The sequence below is a fragment of the Lepidochelys kempii genome, chromosome 2, assembly GCF_965140285.1.
Source record: "Lepidochelys kempii isolate rLepKem1 chromosome 2, rLepKem1.hap1, whole genome shotgun sequence".
In the NCBI taxonomy this organism is placed as follows: domain Eukaryota; kingdom Metazoa; phylum Chordata; order Testudines; family Cheloniidae; genus Lepidochelys; species Lepidochelys kempii.
In genome coordinates this window covers 148,504,057-148,517,225 of record NC_136381.1, presented here as the reverse complement: position 1 = coordinate 148,517,225, position 13,169 = coordinate 148,504,057, and the positions used below count along the sequence as shown (strand labels likewise).

At 41.5% G+C, this 13,169-nt stretch overlaps 1 protein-coding gene across 1 annotated transcript in view; it reads right to left on the bottom strand.

Moving 5' to 3' along the window:
• SLC6A19 (solute carrier family 6 member 19) overlaps window positions 1-13,169 on the bottom strand; it is an 82,683-nt gene that overhangs the window by 55,614 nt on the left and 13,900 nt on the right. The window contains exon 2 of the mRNA XM_073332433.1: window positions 1,254-1,394. Coding sequence (XP_073188534.1) covers window positions 1,254-1,394 — 141 coding nt within the window. The remainder of the gene's footprint in view (window positions 1-1,253; window positions 1,395-13,169) is intronic.

Genomic DNA, 13,169 nt, shown 5'->3' with positions numbered 1-13,169 from the left:
TGCAGTGAAAGTGTTCTTAAAATAACAACATGTGCTGGGTCATCATCCAAGACTGCTATGACATGAAATAAAGGCAGAATGCAGGTAAAACAGAACAAGAGACAAACAATTCTCCCACAAGGAGTTCAGTCTCAAATGTAATTAACTCCTTTTTTTTTTTTTATCGAGCATCATCAGCATGGAAGCATGTCCTCTGGAATGGTGGCCGAAGAATGAAGGGGCATACGAATGTTTAGCATATCTGACATTTAAATACCTTGCAACGCCAGCTACAAAAGTGCCATGTGAATGCTTGTTCTCACTTTCAGGTGACATTGCAAATAAGAAGCGGGCAGCATGATCTCCTGCAAATTTTAACCAAACTTGTTTGTCTGAGTGATTGGCTGAAGTAGGGTTGAGTGGACTTGTAGACTCTGAAGATCTACATTGTTTTATTTTTGAATGCAGTTTTTTTTGTACATAATTCTACATCTGTAAGTTCAACTTTCATAATAAAGAGATTGCACTACAGTATTTGTATTAGGTGAATTGAAAAATACTATTTCTTTTGTTTTTTACAATGCAAATATTTGTAATAAAAAATATAAAGTGAACACTGTACACTTCATATTCTGTGTTGTAAGTGAAATCGATATATTTGAAAATGTAGAAAATATCCACAAATATTTAATAAATTTCAATTTGTGTTCTAGTGTTTAACAGTGCGATTAATCGTGATTAATTTTTTTGAGTTAATCATGTGAGTTAGCTGTGATTAATTGACAGCCATATTATTAATGTATACAATGTTGTATACCAATTACTACTTATGACTGACAGACATGGAGACTGAACTCCTCCAAATAACTCAAAATAACTACAGCACAAGTTGTTGGCACACTTAAAAAAGTTAATTCCAATTCTAGAGAGAAATTGTTCTAGCCATATTCCCCATTCTCAGAGATATTCCCTGTCACCTGTAATCTCTCTAAAACCAGGGTGCAGTTTTTAAGTGTGCCCACTGTTCCTGTGCACTGGGAATGGGACATCAAATAGTTATCAGATGGTAACAGCTTTGGATCACTACTAACCTGGGCTGCATTCAGGTGGACAATGTAGAAGTTAGTCTCTGAACTCATAATTCATCCCCTGAGACCCATAATTCATCCCCTCATTCTGCTCCAAAGTAAAACAATAAAGCCTCAATGGCAAAATTAATAATGTGGGCTTTTGTGCATTCTGTTTGGTTTAGTTGTAAGCTTCCTGAGACTTACCTACTCCCTTCAGGGTAGGATGGATAGAACTCCAGACTCCCACACTGCCTTTTCTCAGTCTTTGACCAATGGCAAACTCAAGATGAAGCAGTGGGATACCTTCCAGGACAAGCAAAATGAGAAAAGGGATCATAAAGGCTCCTGAAATAAAAATAAAAATATTTCATACATGTGAAATACAATACTGAAGCAGGAATTTCAGTTTTACACAGGAATGATGAAGCTATATGGAAATTATAGCAGAAGGAAAACAAGATGTAAAAATCTTTGTAGAGAACACTTTTCTCTGAACAGTGTTTTTGACTAATCTTATTTTTGATAATAACTGGTACCATGAGACCAACCAATCTGGCCTGGCTGCCAGTCCTGTCCAACATCACCCCTTTTGACATCAGGCAACAAGTCACCTTGTGGAATTTGCTCCTTAATGTGCAAAACATGCCATATCTACCCCTATTTAAAGATGTGCTTAATCGACTCATCCACTGTTTTAGCTCCAGGAATCCCTGTAAGACATTTCTTCTAAAGAAATTTGATGTCACCTCCAGAAGGCATACTAAGTGACAAAGAAGAAGCATCAAAAATAGCCAATGCCTGTCTTGTGACAGGACCAACAGTCCATCTCCCTGTGTGTAAAACTCAATCACTTCAATGTACAGTGATCAGATGTGCTGCAAATGACGGTAACTTGAGTCTTTAAGACTCTCCCCTTTGCCACTGTGGTCAGTTAGAAGATGTAGGCCATATACTTGCAGGCTCCACCTATTGGCAAGCGCGGCCTGGTTCCCTCAAGGACTTGCAGAGTGCCCTTTCCTCAGCTATTGAATGGTTAAGACATTTAGACTAACACACTTGACTTAAATATCCATGTGCATAACAATTTGATATCCAGATTGTTCAAAGGAAGAACTTTATTGAATCTATGACTTCAACCAAGTGAGACTTATTTCTTCCTACAGTAACAAACAGGCCGAAACTGTGCACCCAATAACGAAACTCAGAAGGGGCACTCCCTTGCATTGTATGGGAATTGTGGTTAGCTGCTTCTGTGGAACTGTCACCCTCTTTCTGGCACCGTGTAGAAGATTCTCTTTGGGGTTGGGATTAATGCATGGGCATGAGTGGTAGGGACTGGTTGGGATGCAGGTGGATATTGGCAGGACGGGGCAGTCCTGTATTGCGTGCAGGCAATTTGGGGCAGTGGCGAGGGATATATCTTCCTCCTAAATGCCTACATGTGAAAGGTAACCCAACTTTTTTAAGGTGGGGAGAAGGGGGGAACAATCTCAGTGAATGCCATTCCTCAGGTCCAGCACTGAGGCTCATGGCCTCAGTGTAGATGGCCTTGGCTCCTGCAGAAACCAGTGAATCTGCAGAGTTTCAAGGTCTCAAGACCCTACAGTTCTTTCTGGAGGAAGTTAATTCCATCTGCCAAATGGACCCAATTCCTGGGGGACACTATGAGGAAGATTAGCCCCTTTACAGGTTTTACCACAGGATAACATGATTTAAACATAGGCAAGAGAGGCAATATCTTTTATTGGACCAAATTCTGTTGGTGAGAGAGACAAGCTTTCAAGCCACACAGAGCTCTTCTTCAGGTCTGGGAAAGATACTCCCAGCATCACAGCAAAATGCACTAAAGAAGAGCACTCTGTGGCTTGGAAGCTTGTCTCTCTCATCAAAAGAAGTTGGTCCAATCAAATATATTACCTCACCCAACTTGTCTTTCCTGGGACCGAAACAGGTACAACTACACTGCATGATTTAAGCATAATCACTATCCCAATATTTATAATATAGATTCTAGATTGGAAATAAAAAAGACAAATGGTAGATAAAAATGTGTAAATACAAATTGATATGTGCTCAGAGTTATGGGTGAAACTCTGACCATATTACTCAAAAAACACTGATAAGGGGACTCCATTATAAATCCCTTAATATCAAAGGTCGGACTATAGTATAAATTCTTGTGCCCATGTATCACCTACATTCTTTCATTTTAGACAGTTTTTTCTTCAGAAGTGAAGACTTTCACTGTAGCACCTTCACTTTATGGCAAGAAATGTTAGAAACAACAAGAAGGGGTTCTACAAATATGTCAGACAAAAAAAGAATGATCAGGGATGGTGTGAGGAAGGTGAGCTGGTAGTAGAAGATGATAAGAAGGCAGTGTTGCTCAAGGCCTACTTTGCTTCAGTCTTCATACAGAAAATAACATGTGACTGGATGACAAGCGAAGTCATCATAGACAATAAAGGGGAAGGGATGCAGATCAGGATAAATAAAGAATATGTCAGAGATCTTCTGGCTAATCAGAATGAATTAAAGTCAGCTGGGCCTGTGGCTATTCACCCCCAAGGTGCTGAAGGAATTAGCTGAAGAAATCTCTGAGCCACTGACAATAATATTTGTATACTCATGGAGGACAGGTGAGATTCTGGAAGACTGGGAAAGGGTTAATGTAGTGCCCATCTTAAAAAGGGGGAAAAGGAGGAGTCAGGGAATTATAGAACAATCAGCTTGATACCTGGAAAACTACTAGAGCAATGTATGAAACATTCAGTTTGCAAATACCTGGAAGATGAAGGGGTGATCACTAGCAGCCAGAATGGATTTACCAAGAACAAATCATGACAAACCAGCTTGATTTCCTTCTTTGAGAAGGTAACTCATTTGGTGGATAGGGAGAATGTGGACATAATATACCTGAATGTTAGCAAGACTTTTGACATAGTCTCCACGTGAAATTCTCATAAGTAAGGTGGAGAAATGTGGTCTCAATAGAACTACCATTAAGTGGATACATAATTGGTTAAACAACTTCAAACAAAGAGTAATTATTAATGGAATTATGCCAGATTGGATGGAGGTCTCAAATAGAGTTCCACAGGAATCTGTTCTGGGTCTGGTGTTATTTAATATCTTTAGTAATAATCTGAGTGTAGGAATAGACACAAAGCTAGGGAGGGGTTGCAAACACTGTGGCGGATAGAACTAAAATTCAAAGGGATCTTGATAAATTGGAAAAAAAGGGTATAGACAACAAAATGAAGTTCAACAAAGACAATTGAGGAAAGAAAAACCAAATGCACAAACACAGAATGGGGGATAACTTGGACAGTTTAGACACAACAAATCCTACATCTTGTCAGGGGGTTAGTGTAGGTGACCCGTGTGGTCCCTTCTAACCCGATGATTCAATGATTCTAAGTTTTGTTGGTCCAAATATTTTGTTATATAACTAGAATTGTATGTCCCAACCAGAGCACTCAGAAAATGAGCTAAACCATTATACTTTGCACATACATAATACTTGGCTCATATATAAAACTATGCTCCAAGAGATCTTTTGAAGTTCATTCCCAATGTCAGATTATTAATAAAGAGCTCCTTCAAGTTTCTGTGTAAAGGAAAACTATACCAATCCCTCTAATAAGGTTTCCTGATGCTTTCCATTATATTTTTTTCTGTAGGAAGAACTTTAATCCCTCCATGGTTTACAGAAGGAACTTGAAATTTGGCATGGAGAAAGTCCTGTGGGTAGAGGGGTGCCTTTCAGTCTTCCCATAAAAATTCATTCATATTTGGCCAAATTATAACGTATCAAGAATCACTATATGCTGTCTGTGTTTTGCTAGAGGTTTGCTGCTAAATCTTTTAACAGCCTAACTATTCCATATGGCTCTCAGCTTCTCACTTCAACACGCCAGACAACTAAATCTCCAAAAAGAACACAAGCAAAAATGTCTCTTTGGCCTAAGAGAAATTGCTCTAGAGTGGAAACTAGGCCAGTATTTGTTTAAATCTTGCTTCTTCTACCAACTGATAATAGGCATTGACAAATTGGAAATGGTTCAGAAAAAAAGTGCAAGAATGATTCAAGGTCTGGAAAAACCAGTTTTACAATGAGACACTTAGAGTTCAATCTACTCATTTTATCCAAGAGAAGATTAAGAGGTGATTTGATCACAGTATCTACTTGGGGTAGAGATTTCTGATAGTAGAGGGTTCTTTATCTAGCAGTTAAAAAGTATAAGAAGATCCAATGGCTGGAAGTTGAAGGCTGATTAATTCTAACAGAAAATAAGGTACACATTTTAACAAGAAGACTAATTAATTTACCAAAGTATGTGATGGATTCTCAATCATGTGGATTCTTTAAATCAAGATTTGATATCTTTCTAAAACATATGCCATAGCTCAACCAGAAGTTATTGGGTTATGCAGGAACTACTGGGTAAAATTCTATGAACTGTGTCATGTGTTAGCAGTCAGACTAGAATATAATGGTTCCTTCTGACCTTAAAAATATATTAATCTATGTTTTATGCCCATGGTTTGTTAGTCAGCAAAGCGACCTGAGATAAAGGTGTTAAATATGTGGTTTTAAACAGAATGATAAGAAGTAGTTATGTATATAATACACACTACAGTTCAGTCATATATTGGAAGGAAAAAGGGTTTCAAAAAATGGAGGTTTTCTGTAACTGGAGGTTCTTTGAGCTGTGTGGTAACCTATCTATAGTTCACATATGGATACACATGTGCTTCATGCGCCTGAGACTGAAGAATTTGCAAGTAGTGTCCATTGGTCCACACCTGCATCTGGCACTCCTCATGCTCAGTACCAAGGGTGTAAGGGGAGGTGTGGATTAACTACCTCTCCACTTCCTTCTCCATCATGAATCCAGACATGAGCTGAAGGAGAGAGGAAGGAGGGTTGGTAGTGGGATAGAGATAGGTGCCACATATCTCAAAGAGCCTCCAACTACAGGTAAATAACCTTGATTGTTTCTTCAAGTGCTGGCCCCTACATGTATTCCACATGTGGGTGACTGGTAAGCAGTATTCAAACAGGAGTGGAGTGTGAAGTTGCAGGCAGTATAAATATCTGAATAGTGCTGTCATGGAGTCTTTTCTGCTGTGACTGAGGATAGCTTAAATGGCCTCCGAACATGAATGTTACAGATCTGATGCCCATCCAAAAACCAGACCATGAGATGAAAAGGCCACAGGTTGAAATATCCAATCTTGCCATTCTCCTGAGTTACAAAATCCAGGAATGGTTAGATGCTGATGGGAGGATGGATTGACATTCATAGGACATCCAGAAAAAAACGGTTACTCGCCTCTAGTAACTGTTGTTCTTTGAGGTGTGTTGCTCATATCCACTCCAATTAGGTGTCAACCACTGGGTCCTCTGACTCCACCACCTCCTTGGCCTGCAGACCCATGTTGCACGCCACCTTGCAAAGGTGGGCACGGCTGTCTATGGGGGGAGGTCCAGAGACAGAAGTGCCCACAACAGCCTCATCTGGGGAGGAGGACGAGGAGGCTAAAGGGGGAACAGGGTCCTCCTGTCCCTCCTGCTCATCAGGTACTTCTCATCCTGTCTTGCTGGCTGGACCAGGTAGACCAGGGTCCTGCTCAGGAACTGGAGTTGGAGTTGGTTCCATGCAGGGGCAGGGGCACAGTGCCTCCTCGGCACCTCTAGGGGTGGGGCAACTGGCGGAAGCCTCTGGCACCCACAGTTCAGAGGTGGCCAATCGGGAGCCTTTAGACTGGGCACCCTGCACCTGGTGGTATGCAGACAGGGTCCAAAATGGCCACTGTGCTGGTCCCTGCCACTGAGCGGGCCACGGCCCTGCTCCTACCTCACAGCATCCATGGCCTGACCAGAGTCAGCCCCGCTCTGAGTATCTAGATCCCTTCTCCAAGTCCGAAGACTGGGATTGGGACTGCAAAGGCCAGGATGGTGCAAGTGGAGCTGACCCGTCGAGCGGTGCTGCACTAGGGAGTGGTGTCTTGATGCCGGAGAGCAGTGCTGCGAGGCTGGAGAGCGGTGCCATGAGGCTGGAGCAGTACCTATGATCTGGAGCTGCACAGGGTTGCTGAGCAGTGTTGTGACCAGTGCCGGAACCGGGACCTGCTGTGTGATGGAGATCGACGAGTGCATCAGTGTCACAAGCAGGAGCACTGGAATGACTTGGAGTGGCACCACGAGTCTGAGTGGCACCGCAAGTCCGAGTGGTGCCGAGATTCTATCAGCAGTACCGTGATTCTATCAGCTGTGCCAAGGGATAGAGCATCATTGGTTTGCCTTGAGACGGTGCCATACAATGTGGTACTGGAGGCTTGGTGCAAAGAGTGGGTGATCTCGGCACTGTCATGGTGATGAGGTCCCTCGCAGCCTCAAAGGTGTCCGGGGTGGATGGCAGCTCCACCTCCTTGATTACCTGGGCTGGGGAGTCCAATGGCACCAGACTTGATGGTCCCTCTTGCAGGGCCAAAGTTGACAGTGCCGTCTCCTCAGACTTCGGTGCTGGGTGCTCCTCATGAGGACATGCCCCATTGGCCAGCTCCAGAGGGGTGGACCTCTGGGATGGAGAGCTGCTCCTCCCTTGCTTCTGGTGCCATTTCTGCACCTGGGAGTGGGAGCAGTGCTGGGTTGATCCCACCAGTTTCAGTGCTGGGGAGACTTGGTGCCACGGGTCTCCGCCAGAGTCCATCCACGGTGCTGCTTCCACCACTGTTGCTGGGGCACTATACCCCGATGAACTTGGTGCCGGGTCTTGCCGTGCCAGCAGAGGCTGAGGTCTAAGTGCTGATACCAGTCAGTTCTGTGTTCTTGGGGAACTAGGGTGCAGTATCTAGACTGTCTGACTCATGAAAGAACACCCCCCACCAAGCCTCTGCTAGAACCAAAACCAATCAGAGAAAAGACTTGCAGAGAGCAGTGAAGGGTGGTGGGAGACACACCTAGATCCCTCCTGACAAGGGTGACAAGACTAAGGCATTTCCATTAGCATACAGAATGAAGAACAGAGGCAACTCCCCTAGCTTCATCTGCATCAAAGATGGAACAGGGAGACATCTCCATTAGCATACAGAATGGAGAACAGAGATTCCAAGGCAAGAACTGCACTGAACTCTGGGACAAGAAAAGCAGGGAAGCACTGCATCCTGAGGGATCTCTGCTCCAGATGTTAATGAACCTACACCTGCACACACCCAGCTCAGCAGTTATCAGACCAATGCTAGTAATAAATTCTTGATTGATATCCAAAATACTGAAGCAGCCTAATTGCATTGTGAGCTTCCTGGAAAAAACATGACCCATAACCAAGAGTGATCAGCTCCTTTTGTCTAGCCTTAAGAAAACCCCTGAGTCATCAGTTTACCCATAAACAAATCTAGTGTTCTCCCTTGAACCATTGTTGTTTCCCTACAAAAAACCTTACCCACACTCCAGTAAGTGTTCTGATGCATAGATCCAAACTCTACATCTGTTCCACTAGGATTTCATCTTCTCCTGACTGATCATGCTGGGGGCTCTGCCTGTCTCCAGCACACAGGACATTGAGCTACCACCATCACCTGGGAACCCCGACCAGTTCAAGCTTCATGGAAGTAATGAGATCCCTCTCTCTCCCTCTTTTCTTTTCTACCTTAGAAAAGAAACTTTCTAACCTTGACTTGTTTGATCAAATATAGTTTTCTATATATGACTTTTGTAACCTTTAATAATGTAACTGTTATGTTTGTTTAGGCTCTCCTTGTGTGGTTATAATAAATAACTTTTATGGTTAAGCTGGTTGCTTCCCTCTCTTTCTCTTTCTCTCTCTCTCTGAACTTTACTCTTTTGTGTTTTTAGCTTCCCCATTTACTCTGCAGCAACGCTTCTCTTACCTAAGTTGAAGATCTCTGTAGCGCCCAAAAATACTGTGGGGTTTGCTCATCAAGTGGGTTACTACCAGTACAATTGTGACATGAAAGTGGGGATGGGGACCTGCGTAACCTGTGACATACGAGGGTGGCAGCTTGAAAGTGCTCCTCAACCCAGACTACTGAGTCCAGAGGCATATAATGGTGACAGTTTGAAAGTGCTGCTTGACCCAGTCCACTCAGACTTGCTCTGTTATAATGTGTGTGTTTGTATCCTTTCTGGGGCTGGAGGAACCCAGCCCTGGGGAACCTAGGTCCTACAGAATAGCTCCATTGGGAGGGGACTTGCAAAAGGGAGGAGTAGAGCTCCATATGAAAACATAAGTGACACAAGCAGTACATTGATAGAATTACAGTCATCCCCCCTGAGAAGAGTAACCCCAGTAAATGAGCATACCCCAAAGTAATGGGCAAATCTGGTAACAGTGCCGCCTCCATAAGGAGCTGCTTGAGGCAAAAGTCTAGCTCCTTTTTGGTTCTGGGGCAAAACCCCTTACAAATCCTGCACCGATCAGCTTGGTGAGCCTCCCACAGATACTATATACAAGCATTGGAGGGGGTTACCCATTGGCATAGGCTTGCTGCAAGACTTGCTGGGCTTGAACCCCTGCGACTTGGGCATGTAAGCCCTCCCAAGAAAAAGCAATCACAACAGAGGGTAGACCCCCCCAGCCCAACTGCTAACTACTAATACTAACTAACAATTAAACTAACTAATACGTATAGAGAACAACAAACAAATGAAGCTAGGGAAACATGGTAGAACTTGCTGAGCAAGACACCACAGTTCCAACGACCATCACTGGTGGTAAGAAGGAACTGCGGAGGCACCACGTCGGCAGGGTCATATATGGAGCACCATGAAGGCGCCACTTCAAGGGCCTCCACAGCCAACTTGACAGGTGCTGCTAGGGGAAAAACTTTCCGATGACTATGTACGTGGTGCGCACACACCTAATTGGAATCGATATGAGCAATCTCTAGAAGAAGAACAAGAATTATGTGAGCTAATTGGGTGCAATGAGAATAACTTGTGTTTTGTCATGACAAATCTTTTGTAGAATCTCTGGTAGCAGTGGGATGAGAGTAAAGGTGTTTCTCAGGTGGTCTGTCCAGAATAGCAGAAGGAGTCCCAACCTAGTGCTGCTCTGTAGCAGTATAGATCAAACTTCTTGTTCGTCTGGCTGGAGAGCAAGGCCCAGAAGTCATTCCCCACTGAATAAAGATTTTGCTTCAGTGTATCTGCCACTTGTGGTATGTGGAGAAATGCCTGCTGAGATTGTCTGCAGAGAGTTTTGCACACTTGGGAAGTACATTGCTGGGAGTGTGATGTAGTTCTGGGTTTACCAGTTCCATAAATTGACCACTTCTATTCAGAGAATTGCTCCTTCTTGTTTGTTTACATAGAACATGGTGGTCATGTTCTCGAGTGTTATCTGGACATGTTGGGATTGTATGAGTGGGAGGAATGCCTTGCAGGCCAGTCGAACTGCCCTTAATTCTAGGAAATTGATGTGTATCCTGGCCTCCCAAGGAGACTACACACCTTGTTCCATGTGACTGCCTTGTGGGCTCCTCAGCCTATGAGAGATACATCTGTGATTATGGTCACATTGGGTGTGGGTATAGTGAAAGGGATTCCAGCTCTTAGGACACACATAGGGACCAACACTCTAAGAAGAAACCCACATACTGTATCCCAATTGTATAGATATTACATTATTTAGAAAGATAATAGGATTACAAATGGAATTCTTTTGTGTAATAGTTCTTAAATGCAAAGTTGTAAATCTTCTAAACTAAATGTATAGACACTGGTTTAAAAAATGGAATATAAAGTTTTCTGTATCAGTGTTTAAGAATAAATAACTCTAAATATATTTAGCTACATGAATATTAATATAATTATATTTTAAAAGCAACATAGTAATTGGCCATTTCCAGTTCTGGTGATAATGGCTTTTCTTTGTTGAAATGGGATTCAGTCTTGAAGTCCTAATTCAGGCAAAACCCTGTTCCTGTTTCTCTCCTTCCCTCTCTCTGCAACTGTTCTGGGGAATTTTGTAGTTGGGAGTATGGGGACTATGCTGCGCATAGCTTCTGTGTGGGAGGTAAAAAGGAAATAATTTAAACCCTCACCTTTTTATAGATGTGCACAGCAGCCAAATAACCTGGTTATTTATTTATTTATTTATTTATATGTGCGTGTGTATATATATATATATCCATGATAAGTAGATTGGATTTGTACTTTGAAATCTTTACAACATAAAGTCCTTAATGAGGAACTGGACTTTAATGCCTGTTTTAGTATTATAATTCAACACTGTAACATTTGGTTTTGATGATATCTCGATTATTATTCCTTTTCATTAAGTAGATTTAGAAATCTAATTTAATTGAATAATTTTATTTTTAATGTAAAATAGAAAGCATTGTATTGCCTTCACTTAATTTCCAATAAACATCATATGCAAAATGTAGTCTAAAATGTTTTTATACACAGTATCTTCTTGGGGTGTTTGCTTGAACTGTGGTTGAGCTTCAATGGTTCCAAAATCACAGTCAATCTGATAACAGTGGCACAACAATCAACAAGTTCTGTACCACAGAGTAGCAAGGTTTGCTGTAGATTTATAGTAATTGTATACTTAGGATATTTTACTAGGGTTGTCAGCTTAAACATTACATCCTGTTTTTCACAATGCTCTGTCATGGATGAAACACAAATGTTTAACACAGTCAATTAAATGGCATATTTCCCAATAAAGATTAACCATAAACAAGGTCTAATGTCAGAAATGTCTATCAAATGAAAGTAAATATCATTCTAATTATGCTAGCTGAACTGCCAGTGTAAATTTCCTGACCATTACACTGTGCTCATATTGACGTTGTGTATATTTGGTAGTCCCATATGTTAGAATTTTTAATAGTTTTTAAGAAGGATACAACATGTTAAACAATATCATTCAACTGTACACAGTAAATATTCCACTTTCAAAAAAGAAACTACAAACAAGGCCAATGAAAAAGAAAAACAGTTACCACTAATTTCTGTTTTAGTGTTTGGCCCTTAAAAAGGCTCAGATATAGCATTGTGTGTAGGAGAGAGAAACCCTCAAACAAGTCTAAATTTAAGTTTTATCCTAGTCAAATATCTGGAAGATAAAAGTTCTCTGTCAGCTTCAAATATTGATTATTATTTCAAGTCAATATAATGAGTTTAGGTTTTAAGAGTCCCTGTTTCATCACAGTCCAAAAATCATACTCTACTTCATTCCAGTCCCTTTATATTGCTCAGGTAGCACAAAACAAACAGAGTCTGTCAAAACTCCTAGCTAGGCATAGCCCTAGTTTGAGAGAATCCCTTGCCAGAATAAAGCAGGTACAGTTGCCATCTACACTTCCATCCCCATATCCTCTAATGACATGTTGAGACATGTTGAGGGTGAAGAGGGGTGAGCAGAAGCAGCATCCAGAGAGCAATATGTTCTGGCAATACCCAGCTGCTATATGGTCCCATAGGAACTACAGATAACAGGTGCATATTAGAACAGCCTATGTTCTGCTATGTCTGGGACAGCGAATCAGAGAACCATAACTGGTTCTAGCAGAGCTGAATGTCGGAAAAACGTAATCCCACATTTTTTGAACCATGTATAACTCAGAGTGGAGAATAAATATAATTTATTGATAGGATTTTTAAAAGTGCTCAACATTAACTCAAAGATAAATCTTGACTTATGAAAATCCCACTTTATATGTATAATTATATAAACAAAAAAATGTTTAGCTGTTAAAGATGCAAAGTTAAGCACTCAAACGTTAGGAAATGTTAAACAAATAATTAAGATTACCCGTGCAACCTTGATTCTGCCTCTTTGTGTGTATGAATTATGATACCATTTTAAATAATGTGATATTTTTCATGGGATTCCTGCCTCATTCAGTGAATTGAGTGGATTGCATGGTTAGCTATACAATTTTTTTAACCTCATTGTTCAATGTGTAACCCCTATTTATCACACCCCAACCAAACCCTGCACTGAATACAGAATTATTCATTTTTCTCATGTCTTTTTGGTACTTTACTTCTCCACAAACACTATAAGAACGAAAGAATTGCTATACTGGGACAGACCAATATTCCATCTAGCCCTGTATCCTGTCTTCTGACTTTGG